General features: G+C 43.2%; 1 protein-coding gene across 1 annotated transcript in view; it reads left to right on the top strand.

Annotated features, from left to right (window-relative positions):
• NXPH2 (neurexophilin 2) overlaps positions 1–23,060 on the top strand; it is a 35,838-nt gene extending 12,778 nt beyond the window's left edge. Inside the window, exon 2 of the mRNA XM_059476473.1 lies at positions 20,254–23,060. Coding sequence (XP_059332456.1) covers positions 20,254–20,997 — 744 coding nt within the window. The 3' untranslated portion in view covers positions 20,998–23,060. The remainder of the gene's footprint in view (positions 1–20,253) is intronic.
• The last annotated feature ends 1,838 nt before the right edge of the window (positions 23,061–24,898 follow it).

Raw genomic sequence — 24,898 nt, 5'->3', positions numbered from 1 at the left:
GATATTAAATTCTTCTTTTACATGGAAGAATTTAATCTTTTACGTGCTAAGTCTTTGTCTGCTCCGTGATATTTTGAAAACCACCAGGCAAAAAAAAAAAAAAATCTGTTTTATTCAAAATGCTTTTGAGCATTCAAGAAATGCACTGTCTTCCTGACAGCTCAAATAGGAGACAGTCCTGGATGTATTGCCTAGCAAGGAAGAACAGCTCATCCTGTGACATACTCTGTATGTATATGCAAGACAACATCCTGGGAAGTTAGCAGGTAAATTCTGTCCTTTAAGTTTTACAACACAAATATGACTTGTTTCAAGGAATATGTACATTAGAAACAAATGGGAAAAAATGGTTGAATTCAATTAAATGTTGGCAGTCAAAGCCTGGAGCTTTTATAATCACCTTTGGTCCAACGTCAACAACTGTCAACAGGATACTTTGAAAATAACTTTTTAATGAAATCTGAAGCAAACAAGATTGTTTAAATCATCTTTGGGAAGATTAGTTTCCAGGGTGGGTTATTCTGTTATGCTGTGATTTCAGTAACTACGTCAAATCTCCTCAGTGGTGATGGTGATTATGGACAGAGTGATTCCAAGTCCATCTGTGAATTCAGGCTGCAGTCTTGCAGGAGAACCAGAACCCCCTTGCTCCTGCTGTCTGCTCAGAGTGTGCCTCATTAACCACTGCCTTCTGAGCCTCATCCAGTGCTTTTCACTCAGGTGTCCCCTCATCAAGGCAGCAACATCCCACCTTGGGGGCAGACATGCTTGGGAGGCTGTGTCAAAAACCCGGCATCCCTCTGCTCTCTCCTCATCCTTATCTGGTTTTTTGATAAATATTTGGTAACCAGTTTAGTCAATCATGGTAAATTTAGTAAATCCATGGTAAATCTACTCTGCCTATTCCCAGCCATCATCTTGCCCTTCCTTAGCACGTCAGACTTTCGAAAGGCTGTGCTCCATGATTTCCCAGGGGGCTGAAGAGACTCTGAGCAGCTGGTCACCTCCCAGACTGTTTTTATCCTTTTTAAAAACAGTTGCTGTATTTGGGGTCTTTCCTGGTGGTCAGAGCCCTCTCCCAGTCTTCAAAACCTTTCAAGCATGGTAGTGAAAAGCCTCACAATAACATCAGCTGGCTCTTTCAGCACACTTGAATGACACCCACCCTCTGGGCCATGCTTGGGTTCAGATTGCTCAGGGAACCCCAATTCCCTGCTCTCTCTGACTGATACTAGGGATTGTGTAGGGGATAGAAGAAAAACTTCAGAGGACTTGAACTAGTTGTGCAAGAGCCAAGTGGATTCCTTGGAGTTCAATATATCACTGCGACAAGCACCATTGGTTTTGTCTAGTGATGGATGCTAAATGATCATCAAGCCAAAATTTAAATAATCATCTGCAAAGGAATAGCTTTAATTCACAGTTTTCTAAATTAGCTAGAAGGATGTGGATGGTTCATTTCAGATCTCTTCAGGAGATCTAAGCTTTACTTAGGGAGAAGGTCTTGAGTTTGGTCTTCCAATATCAACAGAGAATTGTCCCACAGAGGCAGAAAGTGTTCCTTGAGTCGAAGGTGGGGCAGAAATGGGCACCTGCTTGGTGACTGGAGCAGTCCTGTAAGAGCTGCTTCATTCCCCACCTTTCTCTACAGTATTAACTTGGGACACTGTTCTACGTTAGCATTGCATGAGATTCAACAAACTTTTGGAGAACACCATTAGGGTGGGTTAGCCCCATTTTTTTTTTTTTTTCTGATTGAAAAAACAAGAATGGTTTTCTTAAAATGCTGATTATTAAATTCTTTGCTGTATTACATTTTAGCAATGCCTATGGATGCAGAAATAATACATGAAAGAAGATGTGTAATTCCTTGGAACTCTCATCCTTCTGAATTCAGTCAGAGTTTTATGAGAGCAAGCACAGAGGTAAAGCTCCAGCCTGGTCTTTGACTCGGACTAACAACTTTTGCTCCTGCAAAAATGATTCACGTTTTTAATGTTAGTTTGTGTCCTATACATTGAGGGCTTGTAGAAAAATAATATGAGACATTCTAGATAGGCAAATGAACCTCAAAGCAGTTATAACACCTGAAAAATTTATCAAATGTAGGGATATTTTTCAGCTATGGAAAGAAATTATCATTAACCACAGTTGAGCACTTGCAGTTTTCTGCCATACAGGAACTTCATTCTCCCCTCAGTCTGTGAGCTGATGTAGTGACAAGCTGCAGAGAGATGACAGATTTCGCTAAGGATTTGGAGTCTGAACACCTGTGCAGTGTCATGCATTTAAAAATAGAATGTGACAGCAAAACACATCAACCTTCTAATGTCCAAATGGAAACCACGGGGTTTTTTTCTTCAGCTTTTATCCAGAGAAATCACTTTCAATCATCACTGGCCAAGTGAAAATACAAAGCAAGGCTGTTTTGTTGTGGTCCAAAATAAACGGGAACGAGTCAGAATGGTAAGCACGGGTGCACAGAAAATATTCAGTAATGCCCATTTCTTTCTCCTCAATGCTGTTGTGCATCTCTGAGGGTGCAGGTTATTAATGGTCCAGAGTGATTTCTTCAGGAAACCCTCAGAGGTGGGTTAGGAGGGGGCTGCCAACCAAAGCTGCTCTGCACACCTTGGCTTCTGTGGGAGTCACTCAACCCTCCAATGAATGCATCAGAAAAAAAACAACCAACACAGGTTTTTTGTTTCCTGTAATCTTCTCTGTGGGAGAAAAAGAAGCATTAACCAAGGGCAAAAAGATAAAAAGAGGCTTGCTTGATTGCAGGGTTAGATGTGTGCATTCTGCTGTCCTCTGGAGGAGCCTGCGTCACTGGCAGTGTTGGAAGGGAACATCTCTGCTGCCCACCTCCCTTAATAGTATCCTTGAAACGTTAATCAAATCCAAAACACATAATCTTTTCTCTTTTTTTACAGAGGGAATGAGACTTCCCAGTCTGCCAGAGCCTCTGAGCCCTCTGCCAGGCTGCTCTGCTCTGCTCTAAGGTTGAGCTGGGCAGCACCATGGGCTGCCCAGGACCCCAGTCCATCCCATTTTTCCCATTGCACAATGCTAACCTTTCAGCAAGTGCTCTTTCTTCAGCAAAACTTTTGTTTTCAGAGATTAGATGTTTTTTCTTTATATTGACTACAATAATTTTGAGAAGTGGTTTTGGTCTCTTTTCCATTGCAATCCTATTAGCTGTGTTTAGAAGGACATTTATTCAGTGTTTTGGGACAAGATTTTCATGTGATTGTGTGACGGGGAATTAAAGAGGGTCCAGATTTAGCTCTTCTGTGCTCTCATTTGTGGATGAGAAAGACAGAAACCTACTTTAAACTCAGACGAGAATTAGCATTTTGGATGACAAAAGCTATCACACATGAATGGGTTGCTTCTTAAAATCAACAAAATAAATTAGACTCCCTGTTTAGGAGCATCTGGCACCCTCAGAACCTAGTTCATATAATGATGTCTCTGTTTGTTAAAAAGAATTATGTAACAATGTGGTTGATTTATTTCAAGATGATTGGCTCAGCAACTTAATTGGACTATGCAGTATACCAAAGCACACACAAAAAAATAATTTAATTAGCTCATTTGTTTGTGGATGACTGCAAGCACTGCTCATCAGGCTGGGCTCCTTTAGAGGTGAGCAGCCGTTTGATCCTGTGAGGAACCAACCCTTGTCATGTTCACAGCCAGGGAACAGCAGCACCACTCTGGTGTTCAGGTGTTGGGAAAACCCACAGGAACCTTCCTTGGAATCCAAGGAGAGCTCTGTGACTCCTGGCAGGCTTGGAAACCTTCCTGGAAAAACAGCAAGGCAAAAATGTGCCTTGAAGATTAAAACTCGTTTTCTCCCTCTGTGGCCTCTCTTTTTTCTTGACCTGATATTCCACCTTCCATCTCCCAAATATTACTAACATCCCAGAAAATTAGCATGTGGATCCGGGTTTTAGATTCATCCTGGTGCAAAGTTTTATGTCCTCTGTTTCCAGGATGGCTACTCATACATGAATAACAGGCATTTGCAACACCATTGCAAATGGACTCCTTCATGAGGTCACCACCTCCCACCTGAGACAGAAAAGTACTATTATTATTATCATCATTATCATCATGGTTATTTTTGTTATAAGAATAAAAATAAACCTTATAGTAACATAAGGGTAACATCTATTGTAATGTGTTCAAATTACTTACGATCCAAGTAGTATTTTCAGAATAGCACTTGACAGTGGTTCAAATAACTTTCAAGATCTCTCCATTTTATTTCAGTTCCAGAGGCAGCCAAGAGATTGCTGACTTGTGGGAAAATTCCACTTAAGTGTTTATTAAGTTGTTTCTATACTCTAATTTTACACCAATTGAAATAAAATTAGAGGTGTGGATGTTGATTTCTCTTGTGTTGTTACGTTAAAATACTGTGTCCCACATGATTTCCTTTTTCCATTTCTATAATTGAACAGCAAACTCCCCCCTTCTCTCCCACCCCACAAAGCACACAAAAAAACAAGAAAAAAACCCTAAATTAAAATCAGAATAAGGATTTTACTTAAAACATAAAAGAAGAAATAGGGCTGAAATTCCTTACTTATTGCACCCTGTAGTTCCTAGATACAGCTGCACATCTGGTGTGCGAGATAATGCGCTGTTTAGAGACCGTAGTAGAACACAGAAAATTGGAAATGAGTTTCAAGTCTTAACACTACATTTCTTCACTGCTGGGAGCAAGTAAGGCCCTGCTTTTCACTCTTTTTGTAGGTTGTGTGATTTGATTCCCTCTGGTTTTTTGCTCTGTAAATAATATATGCATGAAGGAAATCAGAAAAGGAATCATTCTGTAAGAAGTATTTTGTGCAGAACAGCTGAGAAGATTTTTTATCAGTACTCAGACTATATACCAAAGTTTAGTTGTGATATTAGCCACAGGATAAAAAAAAAATAAGAAATGCTTAGTTGAGGACATGGGTGGAGCAAGAAAAATAGCATGTGTATCTTGTTCATTCACTTACCACATAATATAAATGATTAAAGCCAAAGGCACAGGGGGTTTGCCGTTCTCTGCAGCAGAGGATATTATATCTCTCAGGGCTGGCTGGTGCTACAATTCACTTTTGCCACAATCACACCTCTCAGTTATCTGCATGTTCCCAGCCTGTAGCTGTCAGACAGAAGTTAAACCTGCAGCCAAGTGCTTCCCTGTTACCTCCTGCTGAAACTCGTGGCTGTTTGCTCGGGTCTGACTTTAAAGGGTATTTTCCTTGTACAGTCATGCAAAATGTAAGACTGTTTTACAAAAATATGACCCAGGTGTAGTGCATTAACTTTGGATTACTATACAGAAAATCAAGTACATCTCTAAATGTAGAACATCAGACCTGATCTGACCTTTTAGTATTTCCACACACTGGTAAGAGCATCATAACCTGGCTGTGAGGCAGGGAAGCAGCATCCCAAACCAGAGAGAGGAGCAAACTGGGGGCATTGGGACCCTTCCTCTCCCTCCAGCCTGTTTATCCCATGTGGTGGCTGTGGAGATGGAGAAAAGCAGCCAATTGAAGCCTGTTGTTGGCACTCCAGAGAAGATATCTCCTCCCAAGTATTCAGCAGCAATGAACATCAGAAGTTTTTGGACATTTTGATCCGTATTCAGCTCTCTGGATTTTTGCAGAATTTTGAGCAAGTTGAACTAGAGCTTATCTTATAAGAAATAAAACTAATAAGCACTAATGAGGTGTTGCACTTTGCTGGCTGGACAGACATCTGCTGAGATCCTTCTTTTCTGGAGCATGAGATGGAAATACTAACTCTGTTCAGTGAAGTAACACAATCAAGCTCCTTGTTCCCTGAAGGTGGGTGATAGCAATCCTTGTTTCTCACTGGGTGCAGCCATCCTGCCCTCCTCCATGCATGGCTTGTGCACAGAAGAAGCTGCTGTGCCTCAAACAGGTGCTGGAAGATTCCCAGCCTCAAAGCCAGCTAAGAAGAATGGGGAAACCAGATTTATTTACCAATTTCTGAGCCATAATCTGTAGCAGACTACCTTGCATGTACTCTGGTGACTGGTCTGGATTAGGTTTGTACCAGTGGGTGATCCAGGCACGCAGGGCTGTGCTCCATTTATCCTCATCCCTGCAGCATCACAGGCAGGCAGGAAGGCAGACAAGCCCTTCCTGAAATGGTTCATCACAAGAACTGGCACTCCTGGAGGTACCAGAAGCTGCAATGTAATTTGATGTAACAAGTTTATTGGCCTGATCATGGAGACTCAGAGACTTATAAAATCACATTTTTATTACCGATTCAGTCACGCACATACATATTTATAGCTTTGTAATTGATCACATAGGGCAACACATTAAATTTTAATACAGGGAATTACTTCCTGTCCCTGTAGAACCACCTTTTGTATCCACAGGAGACAGTTTAAAACATTTACAGCGGAGTTGCTTTTATGTCTGTCATACACTTATTACCAGCTTTGGTCTAGGCAGTTACATTTAGATTTGTTTCCTTCTTTGATCTTCACAATCTCTGGGAAAACATGCATTAGGAACAAGAAGGACTGCGTGACTTTTGAAGCCTGGCATCACTTACACATCACCAGCTCTTGTAGCTTCTCTTTATCAGCTCACATCTCACATCTCTTGTTCTAAAAACCTGCTCTTCCTAAGCCCTGAATGTTTGGGGTTCGAAATTACTCAGGGCACTTGTTAACACTCATCCCCAAACCTACTCATGACCAGGGCTTAGGTTTCTTACACAGACTCAGAATTTAATGAAAAACACCTCACTTTGTCCAGTTTAGTCAGTGTGTGGATAAGCAGTGACTGTAAGTCTTATTAGCAATTTTGGGTCTTTATGAACTGGTTTATTCAACTTCTTAAATAGTAGTGAGAACTGATTACTGCAAATTGGTATTTTTCAGAGTAAGTCTTTGTGACAGTGTCCACAGGGGTCTTAGGATGAGGGAAGAGATGAAGATCTGACTCCATGTTTCAGAAGGCTGATTTATTATTTTATTACATATATTACATAAAACTATACTAAAAGAATAGAAGAAAGGATTCATCAGAAGGCCAGCTAAGAACAGAAAAAGAAGGAATGATAACAAAAGCTTTTGTCTCTGACAGAGAGTCTGAGCCAGCTGACTGTGATTGGCTGTTAATTAAAAACATCCAACATGGGCCAATCCCAGATGCACCTGTTGCATTCCACAGCAGCAGATAACCATTGTTTGCATTTTGTTCCTGAGGCCTCTCAGCTTCTCAGGAGGAAAAGTCCTAAGGAAAGGATTTTTTATAAAAGATGTCTGTGACAAGTCTTAAATTAGCAAAGTCTGTTTTGTAAGTTGATTGATTATTTGCCAGGGAGCTCAAGACTGTGGTCAGCTGAAAAAAAGAATAACCACCAAAGAAATCTGTAAACTGAGGTGTTTAAGGAACACTTTGGTTTTGTTACCCTGCATGGCCAAGTTCTGGAGCAGGGAAAAGTCAAAGGGATTGTTGGGGGAATGGGGATAGGAGTATCCATGGAACCTTCCTGGCTGAAGATGTCCCTGCCCATGGCTGGGGGTTGGAAAAAGATCTTTAAAATCTTTTCCAATCCAAACCATTCTGTGATTCTATGATTATCTGAACTTTGAGGAGGGGAAAAAAGCCTGCTGTAAGTGAAGAGAGACAAGCCAACAGAGCTGAGATTTCTCACTGAGGGTTTATCTAAACTGACTTCAGGCCTTTGAGGGCTTTGCAAGGTTTGGGATCCAGCTGGCTGGATCCACTACTCCACTGATATTTGCATTATTTGTGCTAACACAGGAAAGATTTTTTTCAGGTTATGCTTTTATACAGCCTTTCCTGTAAAACACCACTGGTGAGCCTCTGAAGAGAACACTTCCCCCTGCCCTGTTGCTAGGATTGTACATTTTCTGGGGTGTGTGTTTCAGACATGTGTGCCTTAAAAGCCACATGCTAGAGCACCATTCCCCTCGCCCCCAGCTCCCCTGGATGATTTATCTGCTGTCAGGGCTTGTTTCACCAACTGCAAGCACCCTGCTAGTACAGTTCTTTTGCACAACCTGGAAATATTATTCTTTATATGCCAATTGGAATACATCAAATGCATAGTGAAATGGGACCAAATTAACACTTGGGGTTATGTGCACTGTAATTCACAGTAAAAGAAAGACTGGAAGATGTAAAGATGTGTTGAATGTGCTCCCTTCTTGTTTGATACAGATGTGGAGCAAATAGGTTTGAAATTATATTTTTGCATGCAAATGGCAGAAATTTGTATTAACTCCTATTGTGCTAGAATGTAACATTTTCATCTGATCTGAGCCTTTCTGTCTTCAGATCCTCTTTCTGTTCTTACAGTGCATTTACAACAATCTTAGATATTAATTATCTTGGTAAATTCCTGCAAGGGAACAAACCAGGCACATGTTGTGACATTCTTCCAGGCAATCTAGGTGTCAAACTCATCTCCCTTTGTTAAACACAAGTCATGGATTTATTATATCAGGGCAGATGACTGAGCAACTTCTAATTAAGCCCTGTTAAAACTTATATGGTGACTGGATTTCAAATTTGAACTTTGTTGTTTTCAAATCATCTTAAACCTGTCATTTCGGTTTTTCCGAAAAGGAATTCTGATTTTCCTATTCTTGGGGACATAAAAAATGCCTGAATAAATTAAAAGATATTAAAATTGGGTTTCAATAGGACCTCACAGCATGAAGTCACTGTTAGTACACCATTATGAAGAACACAATGACTGCAGGCGTGGCTGGCTCATGCCAGGCAAAAGCTAATATTGTTTCACCTTAAAACTTAATAATCAGGCAGCCTCAGTCAATGATTTTCTCTTCTTTAAGAGAGTAATTCATTTAGGAAAGCAGCATGCATGCATGTGTGTAGGCAGCAATGAAATACCTCCAAGTGCCCCAGCGTGCTATCTCAAGCTAAGTGCTTTGAAAAGGGAAAAGAATTTTAATTTAATTTAGAAAATTTCTGTGCCCTTCCACACATTGAGCAGGGAGGGCAGAAGCTGTGAGCAGGCATGGGGACAGGCAGCTCCAGCGCAGCCCCAGCTTCCACACTGGCTGCATGGTGGGGAGGAGGACAACTCTCAGTCTGGCCTTCATCCCAAACCTGTGCTGTCTGGAGCACGTGGGGAAAGGCAGTGACAGGGGCTTGCCCAGCCAGGGACAGGTTTTGGTGCAGTCCTGGGGTGGTGCTCACCACCAGGCTTTTCCTGGGCCTCCACCTTAGTGAAAGGATGTCAGTAGAGGAGTTTCTCCCCAGTCTGTGACCCTGACATCCCCAGGCTGCATTTCCAAAGCAGCCTGTGCCTGTGGTTTGCCCTGCTGCGCTCCCTGATCTCACTGCTTGTGCCTCTGTGCCTCAATCCAGCTGCTCCTGCACTTCCCACGTGCTTCTGTCACAAAGCTCTGAAGCAGAAATATTTTTCTTAGGGAGATGCCACGAATGCACAGAGCAGCTCCCAGAGCTTGGTCTGACTGTGCTGCTCAGGGTGCATTAATGACAGCACTCGTGGGCAGCAGGGTTTCCAGGAAGAAACACCTTCCCTGAAGAAAACAACAAAAGTGTTCTCTGGAAAAGAGCTTTTAACCTGACAGAATTATGAGTCAAAGTCAATCTCCCCCGTCCCTGCACGGCTGATGGACTCTTGGATACATCCACACACTTCCTTCAGACAGCAGGAGGATTCAGGGATGTGACGGTGTTCGCAGGGGTCTTAGCACGAGGGAAGAGATGAAGATCTGACTCCATGTTTCAGAAGGCTGATTTGTTATTTTATGATATATATTATATTAAAACTATACTAAAAGAATAGAAGAAAGGATTTCATCAGAAGGCTAGCTAAGAATAGAAAAGGAAAAGAATGATAACAAAGGCTTGTGCCTGACTGAGACAGTCCAGACAGCCAGACTGTGATTGGCCATTAATTAGAAACAACCACATGGACCAATCACAGATGCACCTCTTGCATTCCACAGCAGCAGATAATCAATGTTTACATTTTGTGCCTGAGGCCTCTCAGCTTCTCAGAAGAAAAAATCCTTAGGGAAGGATTTTTCAGAAAATATCATGGCTACACAGGAGGAATTCAAGAGTCACTGGATAACCCCAGTTAACTGGTTCTGTAGCCGGAGCCTGCCAGGTACTTGGGGTTTTCCTGAGATATCAGTGCCAAAAGCACTTAGTGGGAGCTTTCCACACTGAGCTCTGTGGTGATCCTGCCTGAGCCAAGAGTGGTGCCAGAAAAACACCTTGTAATGCTTTAAACAGAGCCTTTCCTTCCTAACTCAGCTGAGAGTTAGCAAGGAAGCGCACGCTCTGACAAGATGCACTAAACTGTGAAAGCTGGGGCAAAGTCCAGAAATTTGGTATTTGTTTCTGCTCATTCTCCCCTGGCTGCAGTTGTCTCTCATTAGAGGCAGTGGAGTTTGGAAGCACACAGGCTGTTCTCCAGGAGTGGGATCTTTATCTCCATCACGTCACCGGCAGGTTGTTAGGAAATGCAGCCTGCAGTGAAGCAACACAAAAAATCTTATGCTTGATTTAAATAATGGTGTTCATTGCCTATTAAAATGTAACTTCTTGCTTTAAAAAAAGATTAATTAAAATGTACAAGAATGCAATTCAGTTACATTTAATGCTTCAGCCTAGTGCTCACTTTTCATCACTCATTCCCAGAAGTAGTATTCAGGGAAGCAAGGCATTCTCAGTTCTGCCATTAAAAGCACAAATGACTATCAAACCTGTTCTTTTCAAAAGCCTGGCTCGAGTATCACCATTGTTAGATTTTTCATAACATATTACTTTGGTCATTACTGTTTTGTAAGATAATTGTATCAGTGATCTAACTTTTGACAGGATCCAAAGTGGCTGAAAATAGTTCACTGCAGCACCTTTGTCTTTTAAAGGCCATTTGGGGCTTGTTATTTTAATCCTTGTGCAGCCTGATTTATCACTTCAAACATCTGTCAGCTGTGCTTTGTCTTGAAATTGATAGTGATAGTGTTACTGATTTTTCAAGAGCAGCTGGTAGAGGTTCATTAGTTAAGCTCTCAAAGGGAGTAGATAACTGTAATATTTTTCTTTGTTAATCATCTCTTACGTCTTGTAATAATACAGAGCTTGAAATCTGCTAGAAATGCACTGCTTCTCTTTGTTTCTAACTCGTCAGAAGCATCCTTTCATTCTTTTAATCTGGTTTGATTATTAAAACTCGCCTCTGCATAATGCAGTAAAAAATTGAATAATTGCACATGAGTGGGAAGAGAGAAAAACCGGCCTTTGCTGTGTTGCATTTCACACTGAGAGAGGTCATCGGGGTCTCAGAGTTAACATCCAAACACAAAACAACTCCAGAGAGGAGATTAAGGCCTCTTCCATAATTGATTTTTAATTTAAACTTTGCAAGGCATAAAAACCCCTCATGACACCTTCAGTAAAATCAGGTTCATTTCTAACAGATACAGCAGTTTTCCATTCACCTGCTTTCCCTGCCACACAAAGCAGCCTTTGTGGTGAACTGTGATTCTGAAAACATTTCCCCCCCTGACATCTTGGCCAGCCAGGCTCCAGCTGAGCACCAGGGTGGCTCCTGCCCTGAGTTTCCAGGGCTGGAGCATCTGGGAAGTCTCCTGCCCTGAGTTTCCACAGACTGGAGCAGCTGGGAAGTCTCCTGCCCTGAGTTTCCATTGCTGGAGCAGCTGGGAAGTCTCCTGCCCTGAGTTTCCACAGACTGGAGCATCTGGGAAGTCTCCTGCCCTGAGTTTCCAGGACTGGAGCATCTGGGAAGTCTCCTGCCCTGAGTTTCCAGGACTGGAGCATCTGGGAAGTCTCCTGCCCTGAGTTTCCAGGACTGGAGCATTTGGGAAGTCTCCTGCCCTGAGTTTCCATTGCTGGAGCATTTGGGAAGTCTCCTGCCCTGAGTTTCCATTGCTGGAGCAGCTGGGAAGTCTCCTGCCCTGAGTTTACAGGGCTGGAGCATCTGGGAAGTCTCCTGCCCTGAGTTTCCAAGGCTGGAGCATTTGGGAAGTCTCCTGCCCTGAGTTTCCAGGACTGGAGCATCTGGGAAGTCTCCTGCCCTGAGTTTCCATTGCTGGAGCATTTGGGAAGTCTCCTGCCCTGAGTTTCCATTGCTGGAGCATCTGGGAAGTCTCCTGCCCTGAGTTTCCAGGGCTGGAGCATTTGGGAAGTCTCCTGCCCTGAGTTTCCAAGGCTGGAGCATTTGGGAAGTCTCCCGCAGCTGGGAGTGTGTCAGCGCTAGCGCCGCTTCCACGGGCAGCAGCGCTCACACACAGATAATTACTGCTTGAAATTAGGATTTTAATGAACTGGTCCTGAAACGTGGAGTGAAATCTCCCAGGCATTAAGGAAATAAGCAGGAGGGGAAATCATTAACTGTGAAGTTCAGCAGAGGGCTGGTGGGCAGGTGCTGGCTTGGCAGAGGGGCTGAGTGTCCCTGTTCCCTTTGCTGGGCTTTGGTCCTGCGAGCTGCCGTGGGTTTTAGGGACAGGGTTTGTGGGACTTGGCAGTGCCAGATCAATGCTTGGACTCGGTGTTTTTTACAGCCCTTTCCAACCTAAATGACTCCACAAGCTGCACCTGCAAGCAGCACAACTTCAGTGTAGATTGAAAACACCTGGCACATCTCACAGGATTTCCAGGTGGATAGGATTGTCTTCTAAATGGCCCTAAAAGTGACTTAATCTCCACCATAAAAGCACATCTCAGTCTCATAAGAGTGTACATGTGTCTACAGTAGCAGCAAAGCTCAGTGCAAAATAGATTGTGAGAATGCAGCCTGAATATTGAAAATATGCACAGAGTGATGAAAAAGCCACTTAAGAATCAGTGGGGATTATTTGGTGCTAATATAATGATAATAATCTAAGTTTTCTGTACCTACTGTATCTCAATTTGATATTTTTATACAAGACTTTTTCAGATCCTTCACAGAAAGGTTTACATTTCTGTTACTTCCCCACCCTTCCAGAATGCCTCATATATAGTGAAGAACTAAAACTACTTAGTGATATCTAAGAAAAAAAGTTTTCCCCAACACACATACAAATAAGATTTAATTTTTATCTCAGAGATCTCTAATTTAGATTTAAGGCAGGGGGAGGGGAACCCAAAGAGTCAAATCTTCAAGAAGAGAATTGGTGCAGATTTTTTGGCAAGAAACATTTCTCAGAACAAATTTTCTGTTCTCTCAGCAAAAAGGTAGATCAATTCAATGCATGGATATAATTTAAAAGCAATCTATGCTCTAAGCAATTTATCCGATTGCAGCTGGAGGGAACACTTCAGATAACCTAAAACTACTTGTCAGGGTTGTGAAAAAGGCACATTTTTGAAATAGGAAATCTTTGCAGGCTTTATTTTTAATTTTCACTCTTTTCTTCTGCTGCTTCTTCCTCCCAGTTTTGTTTCTTTACTGAAGTGCTGTTTTAGTAAAATACTATTTTGCCTGCTTGCACAAATTGGAGAATTTTCAAGTGGTTGGTTTTTTTTCCCTGTAAAATATGATACTGAGTTTGAAGTTTCAATTTTGTTTAAAAAATACGTAATGAAATTGTGTCAGGAATGGCGTGGCCAGCAGGACGTGGGACTGGGCACACCTTGAGTGCTGTGTCCAGTTCTGGCCCCTCAGTTCAGGGAAGGACAGTGAGGGGCTGAAGCACGTTCAGAGAAAAATCTGGAGCACCAGGAGTGGCTGAGAGGTCGTGGTCTGAGCTGTGCCAGGGGGAGATTAGGTTGGACATTAGGAGGATTTTCTTCACAGAAATGGTGATTAGACACTGGAGTGGGCTGACTGAAATGGTGCTTGGTCACTGGTTGTACTCTGTGGTCTCAGAGGGCTTTTCCAGCCTCAATGATTCAATGATTCTGTTTACAAGCAGAAAAATCTAATGGGCTGCAAGGTTCAATCATGAAGGCTTTCTTTTCTGCTGAAGCATCTTCTCATTGTGTTTTTAACTACACAAAGCTGGGTAAAATTGCTAAAATAATCCAATTCTGTTAGTTATTGAACAGCGGATTTCTGGCTACCTTCCCTGAGTGAAAGAAGGTTGCAATAGCATTTAAAGATTTCTTAATTGTAACCTCCCTGACTTGTCTGGGGGGTTTTGAGAAGTCTGAGTACTCTGCCACTGTCCAACTGGGGATCAGTCCCCCTGACTCCCAGCTGTGCAGTTTCCCCCCATGATGGATACCCTTGCTGGATTTGGCACACTGAACCGCACAGTCCCTCTGTGTCAGCTGATTCAAAATGAAACAGAAATCAAGCAAGTGAACTCTGAATTTGTGACTTAATTTCATCTTTGCACCAGAGTGTTTTGAAGAGCAGATCATTGCCCCAGAAGAGAGAAAACCAAGCACAAGAACCTGCTAGTGTTTATTTACTTACAGTTTAGCAAGGACGAGGCTGTACAACCTGGAAAGGCATTTTGGGTGCCTGAGGAGTGAGGGCACACTCATCTACAAGGTTCAACCTCTCTTCTTGATATTCACATCCCACCACCCCATCATCAGCTTGGTGGATTAGAGAACCACAGAAGGGTTTGGGTTGGAAGGGATCTTAAAGCTCATCTTATTCCAGCCCCATGCCATGGTGGGCAGGGGCACCTCCCACCAGACCAGATTGTTCCAACTCTGCCTTTTTGCTTCATTGCAGAGCAGCTCCCCTGCATCCTGAAAAATGAGGCTGTGCTGGATGCAACAAGCATGGCACTCTCACACAGTCCTGCTGAAAGATGTTGCCTAGCTCCCAAACCCCTCACAGCATTCCTGACAGCAATCACATCTGCAGCCATAAAACCCTCCACAGCCTCTGTCTTTAAAAAAAAAAAAATTATAATCAGTAAAGTTCAAGCTCAGCTTGTTGTGATGAATTATTGGAGCCCATCATCATTTTCTTGGGGGGAAAAAAGGACTAAAAGACTATAATGGAACACAATTTTATGGTTTTTTCCATTTAATTGATGACGGGCTGAGTTTTTATTAATATTTCTGGGCTCCAGTGTAAGATGCTGAAAAAGCTAATATGAGATCATTGTATCTGGTTAATGTGTGTGCTTTGCAAAATTGATAAGCCCTGTCAAGACATAAATTATTTAAAATTTGATAAATGTGTTGAAATCACTGAATTTTCAAACCGATAAAGCAGAGTTATTTCTCTTCCCTGCCACACACCCCCCTTCAAACTGGGGCTTTTGTGCAGCCACTCGATGGGGCCACGTTATCTCATGGCTGTGAGGATCCAAAATCAGCAGAGGGAACCCAGAGAGGTGTCCTGTGCTGCTGCAGAGGGGACACAAGTGCAAACCCATGGGACACTTGGGCATGGGAGCAGCAGAGAGCGGGGAGACAATGGAATTCTCCCCCAGTATGAGTTTTTCACTGGTGAAACTGGGACCTAGAGCAGTGGTGGTACCCCCTCCTCTCCAGCAGTGGGATACAAAGCTCCCAGTGAGCAGCAGAATGGTGCTTCAGAGCTGTTTATTCCAACAGAACCAATTCATTCCAGCTAATTGCTGAGAGTTTTTAAATGATTCCTGGCAGGGGTGAAGCTAAAGGAATGATTGCTGGTGATTGATGAATAACCTGAATAAAATTCCCAAAGCACCACAACTATTAACTCTTGCATGGGGACACCTGCTTTTATTTAGTGCCTTGCCCACAGAGAAAGGCACTGGAGTGAGTTCCAGATGAACCCAAATTTGGGCAAATGGAGAAAACAGAGCATTTACTGATACCAGTGTTTCATCAGTGTCAGCTCATTTCTCAAAAATAGCTCACAGGGAATGTCATTTAACCCTGTGCTGCTCTGATCAGGATCGTGCATGGAAGGGGGAGAGTGTGAAGAGCAGTCACCATCTTTTAGAGGAAGAACCAAAGGTTTGAAGTTAAAACTCCATAAATATAAACCACACTGCACTGATTTGAGCTGTTCTTGTCGTTTATGCAGTGAAAGAAAACAGCGAGACGCGCTGTGCAGGGGGCCAAGGTTGTGTTTCTTACTGGAAAATATCTCCAGGCAAATGGGAATTTTAGGGTAACTGGGTGCCATTTTACAGCCTCTGTAATCAGGAAAAAGATTAGGTGATTTCTGTTTGGAAATGGATGGTTTGGAGGGAATGGGAAAACACTGATGCAGCAGAGGAGAACTCCAGCAATAGCCATCTGTTTAAATGGATACACTAACTTCCCTAAGCTGGTATTTTTCAAATACCCTACCAGCAATATTTTTCACTATAGTGATGCATTATAGTGAAATGGAAAGATGCTGAGGAAGTAGTTTTTTCCAGCATGTGCTGCATTCTTTTAATACAGATTTTTTTATTGCCCGGAAATTGCTAACCAATGTGAATAAACAGCTGAACAAAGCCATGGGCCCTTCCTCACTAACAGCAAAATGCAGCCAGTGAGGGAAGGGCCTTGGGAAAAAACAAGTGTTAGAGTTGGGTTCTCTTATTCTGCAAAAGCTTTATTCAAAACAGGAAAAAAATCTGCACTCCACAAAGGTTTTACATTACAAAAGCACAAACACCATTCACATCTCTGAGCAGTGTCCCCTCGTTCCTGCCTGCTGCTGAGGCAGGCACTGAGCACAACCAGGCAGTTCTTTGTTAAGCTCCTTTTTTAACTGAATATTTGCAAAACACAACCAATTTACCCCCCTGAGCCATGAGGGCTTCCCTGCAGCCCTCTGAGCAAACAGGAATTCTGTCAGCTCCTGAATCTCGCCCCTGTAATGAAATTAGTGGAACAAGACAGCACTAGGATGGAGCAGAGTCAAGAATTAAGGCTGTGCAAGACTGGAGAATCCCACAGCCTTGCAAAATACTTCAAAAAAGAGGAGGAAAAAAATAATCAAAGTAAGTTTGAGTAAGCTCCAGCTTTATGTAAGGTACAGCTTTCTGCAGACACTAGGCATTGCTGTCTGGGCCTTAAACAGGGGTATTACATCCTTGTATTTCAATTTATCAATGATTTCACACTCCTGTGTTGTGAAAGCTGTTCTGTTACCACATGGAATAGACCAGGTCACTGCAGCTTCAGGGGTGTGTTTCGTTACCCCATGAGTAAACCTCATTTGGTGTAACAACTACATAAATAAAAGTAGCAGTAGTCTAGCAAGGTGCAATATTGTGATTTCACCATCATGGTCTTGAAATACTTGTGTCCTGATACGCTATTGATGTGGCAAACCTGCCTGGCTTCAGCATGTGTTAATGTTTCCCACCCGTCAGCCATCCCCAGCCCTATACCCACATATTTCTTCCTTTCCTATCAGAGCCTTCAGCAAGGCACCCCTGGGAAAGCAGCACTCTGCCATCTCATCTGGTGTGAGAGCCCCCAGAAGAGAAATACACCGAGCTCACGGCTCAATGTCCTCTGCATCTCCTCATAAAAGGCCAGGGGAGAGAAGCCAAAGAGCCATTGCAGGATTTCAATAAGCACTGCAGAAGACAAGGAGCCCTGAAGGATGTTTGAGGGTGTTCCTGTGCCCTTGCCAGAGGACACTCAGAGCTGGGTGCAGGCACCAGCAAAGCCAGAATCTCCTGTGAACCAAACAGCTTCCTTTCCATAAATTTCACCTTAAAATATCCAAGCCCTTTTCCCTCTGACTCAGTTGCTAACAGCAATACCAGCTGTAGGTGCCCATGGTTTGAGTGGTCATTAGCATTTTAAATTGCATTTCATTTAGCTGTGCAAATGAGGAAAGTTTCTGGTGTTCCAGCACCCCTGGGCCCAGCTGTAATCTAAAAAAGCAGCAGAAAAGTCTCTTTTTTGTGCTTCTCAAGGCCCCAGGTCAAGTTGGGGATGGGTGAATGTGTGCAGCACTTCTTGCTTGGTGTGAGCAGAGTCATTCTCTGCAGCAGGGGAGTGATTTCCCTGCCAGAGGGGATGGCCAGCGATCTCAGCATCACACGGCTGATCCTGGGCTGCTGACAGGCTTAGCAGTGGCTGAAGAGCCTCTCATAAACATGACAGAGCTTCACCAGGAACTTTCCATCACAGCACAAGTGATGTTTCCCCCAGCATCATTATGACAGTGCTATTTGGGCTGGTACAGATCAGCATCTGTCACTGTTTCCATTAGAATCTCCTATTTCCTCGGGTTCCTAGCTCAGCCATAAAAAAAAATATATGATAGAGGCAGAAAGTTGACATACAAGGTCTAGGGCTGAGAGTGATCACTGTTGTCTTTTCTTCCCCCACTTTTAATCTGAAGAAGGAAATAAGGTATTTTTGCAGAGACACACCTGGCCCACTGCATTTCCACCCAGCCGTGGATTTATTTCTAGTGAAAAATAAGTGATAGGACAAGCGGAATGGCCTTAAGCTGAAGGAGCTTTAGATTAGTTATTAGGAAGAAATTTTTTACTGTGAGGGCGATGAGGCACTGCAACAGGTTCCTGAAATTGTTCAAGGCAGGCTGGAAGGTAGGGTTTGGAAATGAATGATCTTTAAGATCCCTTCCAGCCCAGACCATTCTGTGATTTTATGATTTAGCAATAATGATGGTCACCTTTCAACATTCAAGCTGTGAATGTTGCTGCTGTTCCACATTTCATAATCACTGCATTAGGGGTGATCAGGAAGGACATGTGGTGGTGGGTTTGGGCTCTGGTTTGGAGCCTATTGCTGCAGAACAGGCCCCACTGAAGATTAAGGGCTTTGGAGTTTCTAATCTTTGGCAGATGATGAAATGAAAAATTGCAATTTATAGAAATAACAGCTGGATATTGTACAAACAGAGCCCTGTGAGGAACCAGAGGTGCAGGAGACCCTTTGGGATCAGGAGCAGAGGGAAAAGCAAGCCCAACACTGAGGTTTCCCTCGTGAGACACGAAGCACAAAATTCCATCCCACACATTCCACATCTGCATTCTGTATTTTGGCTGCTTTAGGCAAACTTCCACCCTGTAATGTTGCTGCTGGAGAGTGAAAACCCCATTCCTGCATTAGTTAGACTGGGATCCACCTGGATCCTGGCACTGTGGGATCAGTGATGGAGCAAGAGCAGCATTTGGCCAGCAGCAGTTTGTCACTGGGGACACAGGCAGGACAACAGTGTCCTTTCTTCTTCCCATTTTAAACATCTCTTTGTTCTGTTCACACATTTTGTAGAAATAGATGCAGCTGAAAAAGTTTTTCTTTTGTACATTAGGAGGACTGTGGAAGGCAGTTCTAAACAGAACAGACCCTAAAAACACCTTCTCCAAAGGCATTCTACAAAAAGCTTCTCCAAAGATTTACTCAAGATTTAAAGGACCTAAAAAGTCAGATGATCATTTCTATCCTGTTGAAACACAGATCTTCCTTCTGACCTTTGGATCATACACTGGAGTTCTGCATTTCCAACAGGGCTTGTCTGCCAAAGAGAGCAGGGAAACACCTGGGATATGTGTGTCTGCACTGAGTTGGAAATTTTACTGAGACCTGTGTGTTTGACTCTGAAACATTAAGGCCATTCTGTCACTACCAGAAGGAAGTTTTGCTTTCTGATTGCAGACTCAGCTTGGCCTTAAAAGTCATGGATCTTAAAACTGAGCTGTGCTGTGTGGTTGGGAGTGCTCAGCACTGCTGGAAAGCTGGGCCTTGGTAAGCACGGGCTGCTGTGCAGCTGAAACCAGCACACCAAAACAGGGCCACTGTGTCAAATTAGGGGCACAAACGTGCAAACTAGGTTTGGATCAAATGGAAAAAGCAGCACCAGAAAAGATAAACGTACAATAAATGGTTTAGGAGACACTTGCACCAACAGAACAGGATTTTAAGCCTAAACCTGTTGGAAGGTTGTGGGGAGAAAAAGGAAGGGAGTGGAAATTTGTGCTGTTCTATTTCACTCCATCTTTTAGCAGAGAGGTCTTCAGGATTTTCACTTTCCCCAGTCAGGTATTCATCTAACAAATCTGTGAGCATGGGGCACCTGCCTGCTCTTGCACATCACAGCCATCATCCTGTCCAAAGGTTGGACAAGAGTCCCCATGGATGTTTCCTATTGAGATTTTTGCATCTTCCATAAGCTGTTCTAAGTTAAATCCTTGAACTCTCATAGAGCAGTGGAAATTCCTCATTACAGTGGTCCAGGTGACCGATTCAGACCCTATGGGTATAAAACCAAATATCAATGTCTCCTTCTGTGTCTTGGCTGTTTCATCCCCCCCTTGACCCTGCTCTCTGTTTCTGTTTGGAGCAGGTGTTCTGTGACACCGGCCGGGTGGTGCAGGCCGCGGAGGTGCTGGACTGGGAGGACAAGGATGCTGCAGAGACACTGGTTGACAACGTGGTCCACTCCAGGATCATCAACCCCCTACGGCTCTTTGTCAAACCATCCCCAGTGCTGAAACACGGCCAGGTGTCCTACTCGGACAGCATAGAAAACTTTTGGGATTGGTTGTCCAACATCACGGAGGTTCAGGAATCTCTGGCACGAACTAAGCGCAGACCTATAGTGAAAACTGGGAAATTCAAGAAAATGTTTGGGTGGGGTGACTTCCACTCCAACATCAAAACTGTAAAGCTGAACCTGCTGATCACGGGGAAAATCGTCGATCACGGCAACGGAACCTTCAGCGTTTATTTCCGACACAACTCCACGGGCCTGGGGAATGTTTCTGTCAGCCTGGTGCCGCCCTCCAAGGTGGTGGAGTTTGAGCCATCTCCACAGTCCACGCTGGAGACCAAGGAGTCCAAGTCCTTCAACTGCCGCATCGAGTACGAGAAAACAGACCGCGCCAAAAAAACTGCCCTGTGCAACTTTGACCCTTCCAAGATCTGCTACCAAGAGCAGACCCAAAGCCATGTCTCCTGGTTGTGTTCCAAACCCTTCAAAGTCATCTGCATTTACATCGCGTTCTACAGCGTAGATTACAAACTGGTGCAGAAGGTCTGTCCCGACTACAACTACCACAGCGAGACGCCCTACCTGTCCTCCGGCTGAGCCGGCCTGGGGATCCCAATCCCACAGAAACGAGCATTCCCATCGACCTTCTGGGGAGGAATGTGGTTTCCTATCAGGTTCAAAAGTCTCTAAAAACCGTAGCTGTGTTCGTGCTGTATCGTAACTAATCCAGCTGTTTATGTAACAATCGTTTTCCTTTGAGGCCGTCGCGTTTCAGCTCTCTCATCATCCGTAAGGGAACTGCCAGGCAGGCACGTGGCAAGAATCAAACTAAATTATGTCTGGAATGAACATTGATCTTAAAAATCACTTTTTTTGAGCAACTCCACAGCAGAGACGCTGTGTTTTACTTGAATTGGACAGCGCTTAGCAGATCCTGTTTCTCATTGGGAACTTTAGGTGACAATAGAATGAACAAGTGATGGAGCAGCCTCAAAGCTGCTCGTACCCAAACTTCAAATAAACAGCTCTCCCACTGCTTTCATAAAGAATGTTACACAGAGAGCTCAAGTAGTCCAGTCCAAATACTAAGAGGAAGTGCTAATTCTTTGATAAAAAAGGAGAGAAATCTGCATTTTTCTGAGTTGTAGTAGCTGTAGGTGTTCATTGAAGTGAAGAGTGAGTAGTTCTTCCTTCAGACTCCCTACCCATGGATATGCAATGATGTAATTAGACCTCAATGAGCTTCAGTTTATTAGACCCCACAGGTGTGCACATGTGGTATACATCCCTTCCTCCCATGCCCACTACTGGGTTTGATTCCTCTCACACATTCACACAAGCACACACACCCCAGTATTAATTTTGCAGCAACAGAGAATCTATAAATACCTAGAGGAAAGATAATCTCTGTTTAAGTCAACCTGGTCTAGTGGAAGGTGCCCCTACCCATGGCAGGGGGTTGGAACTGGATGATCCTTAAGATTCATTCCAACCCAAACCATTCTGTGATTCGCTGAACTGTAGCAGGGGCTGGCTTCCTGGAAAAGGAAACAATTATTTTGCTATCCAGCCCTTGAGCATTGAAGTGCAGCAAGGAAAACACATCACAGCACAAGGATGATACCTGAACCAGCAGCTTTCTCCTTCTTGGCACCAGTTGTTCTCTTAGCACTGCACTGCACTTACTAAGTCAAAGTATCAGCCATGACAAAGAGAACAAAAATCTATGCACCTTCACCTCATAAAGCAGGTTTGAAATTTTAATATAAATACTCAGCCAGGCTTTCCCCTAGAGCAGCAGCAGCTCCCTGCACTGCAGCTGCAGCAAGGGAGGGTCCAGCTGTGGCTGTGCTCCCCCAGCTGTGGTCCATGGTTGGCTCTGGCCATGCAGCTCCAGCATCACCCCTGTGCTTGCTCTGGGTATTGCTCTGCTGCTGCTGCCAGTTTGCTCTGCTGCTCCTTGGTGACAGCTCCATGTCACAGGTCCTGTGCAAGGAGCTGGCTGGGGAAGTGCTGATTGCCTCAGTCAGGCTCACACACAGGGTTCAAGGAGTTACACACAGCTTAAATAAAGCACTATTGAAATACTGTTTGGTGATGTGCACACACACAAGTGACTGTGGCAGCTCAGAAGGACTCACTCATGAGATTAATTCTGATTTCCTTGGTAAAGACTCACACAAAAAAATTACTCTGTTAAAAATATACGAGTAACTGGGTGATTTGTTTTTCTCTTTAGGTGACAAATTTAAATGTGTGGTTTAGTTTGATCAATAATCTAAATGTTTTTCTTCATCTTATTTCATACAGAGTCTCTCCTGGTCTATAATGATGTTTTTTAGTTTGCCTAATCCTGTCAATTCCTACAAGTTGGTCTCTTTGTATTCTGTATAGCGTGTCCTCACCCCAGCTGTACATGAGCTTGGATTTATTGCTACGAGTTCAGTGCTTGGTGCTTTTGTAACTTAGCTGTAAGCCATGATTTTATTGCCATGTATTTTTACTCAGCACTGTAGGCAATTAAAAGAAAACCCTACATGCTATTTATTGTAGAGTATGTGGAAACCATGTATGTATATACACTTAAATATGTGTACATATACAGAACATATGTGTACATGTATTTGTATGTAAATAAAGAGAGTTTATTAAATCTGGCACTTGCTTGTGGCCCGTTTGATGTTTGGTTTTAAATGTTGCATGTATGAAGAGACAGAGTAAAACTAAGCAACAGCAATATCTCACTGCACATTTCTGCCCAGATAGATTTTGTTTTTCTGGGAGATATTTAAATGTGTGCTATAGTGAACTGTGCACAAGCCCAGGCAGAGTAGTTCAGCAGCATTCCATGAGATTTGAGAAATGAAGCACATGTTTTGACTAAGACAACCCTTAACTGTTCAATAATTGCACCAGCTACATTAAAATGAAGAGGAAAGTTTAAATTGGACAACATTCCCAAGCAGGAACGTGCTGGGAGAGAAGGCAGCTCACTGCTGATTCAGCCCTTGCTCAGTTCCTCATCAGAAGGGGAGCTGGATTCTCCTCCTCCCTGGCTGTGGCACTTCCCAGGCTGAGGTTTCCAGGCTCAGGAAGAGAAACCATGGGAGAAAAACTCACCCCAGTCTCCTCCAGGCAGCCCTGGCACAGGGAAGCAGCCTGGAGAAGAGGGAGGGAGCTGTGGTACCAAACCCATCACGCCCAACAAGCCCCCACCACTCTTCTCCAACCACAATAATCTATGAATCAGCCTAAAAGCAGTGGTTGGTTTTCCTTTCAGGTTAATTTTGAAAACATCACAGCAAAAAAAAAAAAAAAAAAAAAAGGCAGTTTCATTCTTACTGCAGTCAAAATCTGCTTAAGAAGAAGAAATGATTTACACCCAGCAGGGTAAGCAAAATACAGTGCAATGATGACAGGCTTGATTAGGTCAGATGTCATGCTGCCCATGTAAACAGAAATAAATGTGATTTCATTTCACACAGAACAGGCAAGAGTTTTTAAAAACATTTTCCTGTGTAGCAGGTGAGTGTTTCAGACAAGTTTCAAAATGTTGCTATTATGGATCTTATTCAAAGGATTTTGAAACTTGAATGATTAAATACCAGATTTAAAAAGTGTCCTGAGTGGGCAATGACACATTAACACATGACTGCAGCAACTTGATCTAGAAGTTTTTAATATACAGCCTTTATTTAATCTCAATCTCCACAGGACAGTTTTGCACACATTTATATCAGTGAAAATGTCACAGAATCATGGAATATGCTGAGGTGGAAGGGTCCCACAGGGATCATTGAGTCCAGCTCCTGGCCCTGCACAGGACCCCAAAAATCCCCTCTTGTGCCTGAAGCACTTCCTGAACTCCGGCAGGTTTGGGGCTGTGACCACATTCCTGGGGAGTTCATATTAAATATATAAACTTCTTGCTAAATGCCTTTCCTATTGTTCTCCCCACCCAATGGGGAGAACATTAAAAATTTCCAAAAAAAGCTCATTCATACAAACATAAAAAGCCTCAGCTTTTTCTTTGGCCAGCACTCTGTGCAGAGCTGCAGGAACCATGCACATCCATGTTTTTATAATCATTCCAACTTAAGGAAGGAAGTAACAACTTGAGGGTTTTTTCTTCTCTTCACCCTGAAGAATTTTGTCCTCTGGACCTTCAGGTTTCTGAGGTTACACATTTGCTTTTTAGGGTGAATCTGCAAATGAGCAAACCCCTGGATGATCCTGATGCAACTGGAAAAACTCTCACAGCAACCAAGCTTCCATGCAGATCAGCATCCTGTGCTGCTTTTCTTTTTAAATTGTAATTCAAGGACATTAGAATTTGCTATTTGTTTTATGCTCTGTTGACCAGCATAATCTGGATAATGTTTTATTTATAGTATAATAATGATTCGTCATTAGCACCGTCTCTATTCAAATTTGCACAGTTGAAAAGACAATAACAAGCTGCTCTACACTAAGTAGCTCAATGAAACACGCATCAATC

This window comes from Ammospiza nelsoni, chromosome 7 (genome assembly GCF_027579445.1).
Source record: "Ammospiza nelsoni isolate bAmmNel1 chromosome 7, bAmmNel1.pri, whole genome shotgun sequence".
Taxonomy (NCBI): Eukaryota; Metazoa; Chordata; class Aves; order Passeriformes; family Passerellidae; genus Ammospiza; species Ammospiza nelsoni.
The sequence above is the reverse complement of the archived record's forward strand: the minus strand, read 5'-3'. Positions and strand labels throughout refer to the sequence as shown.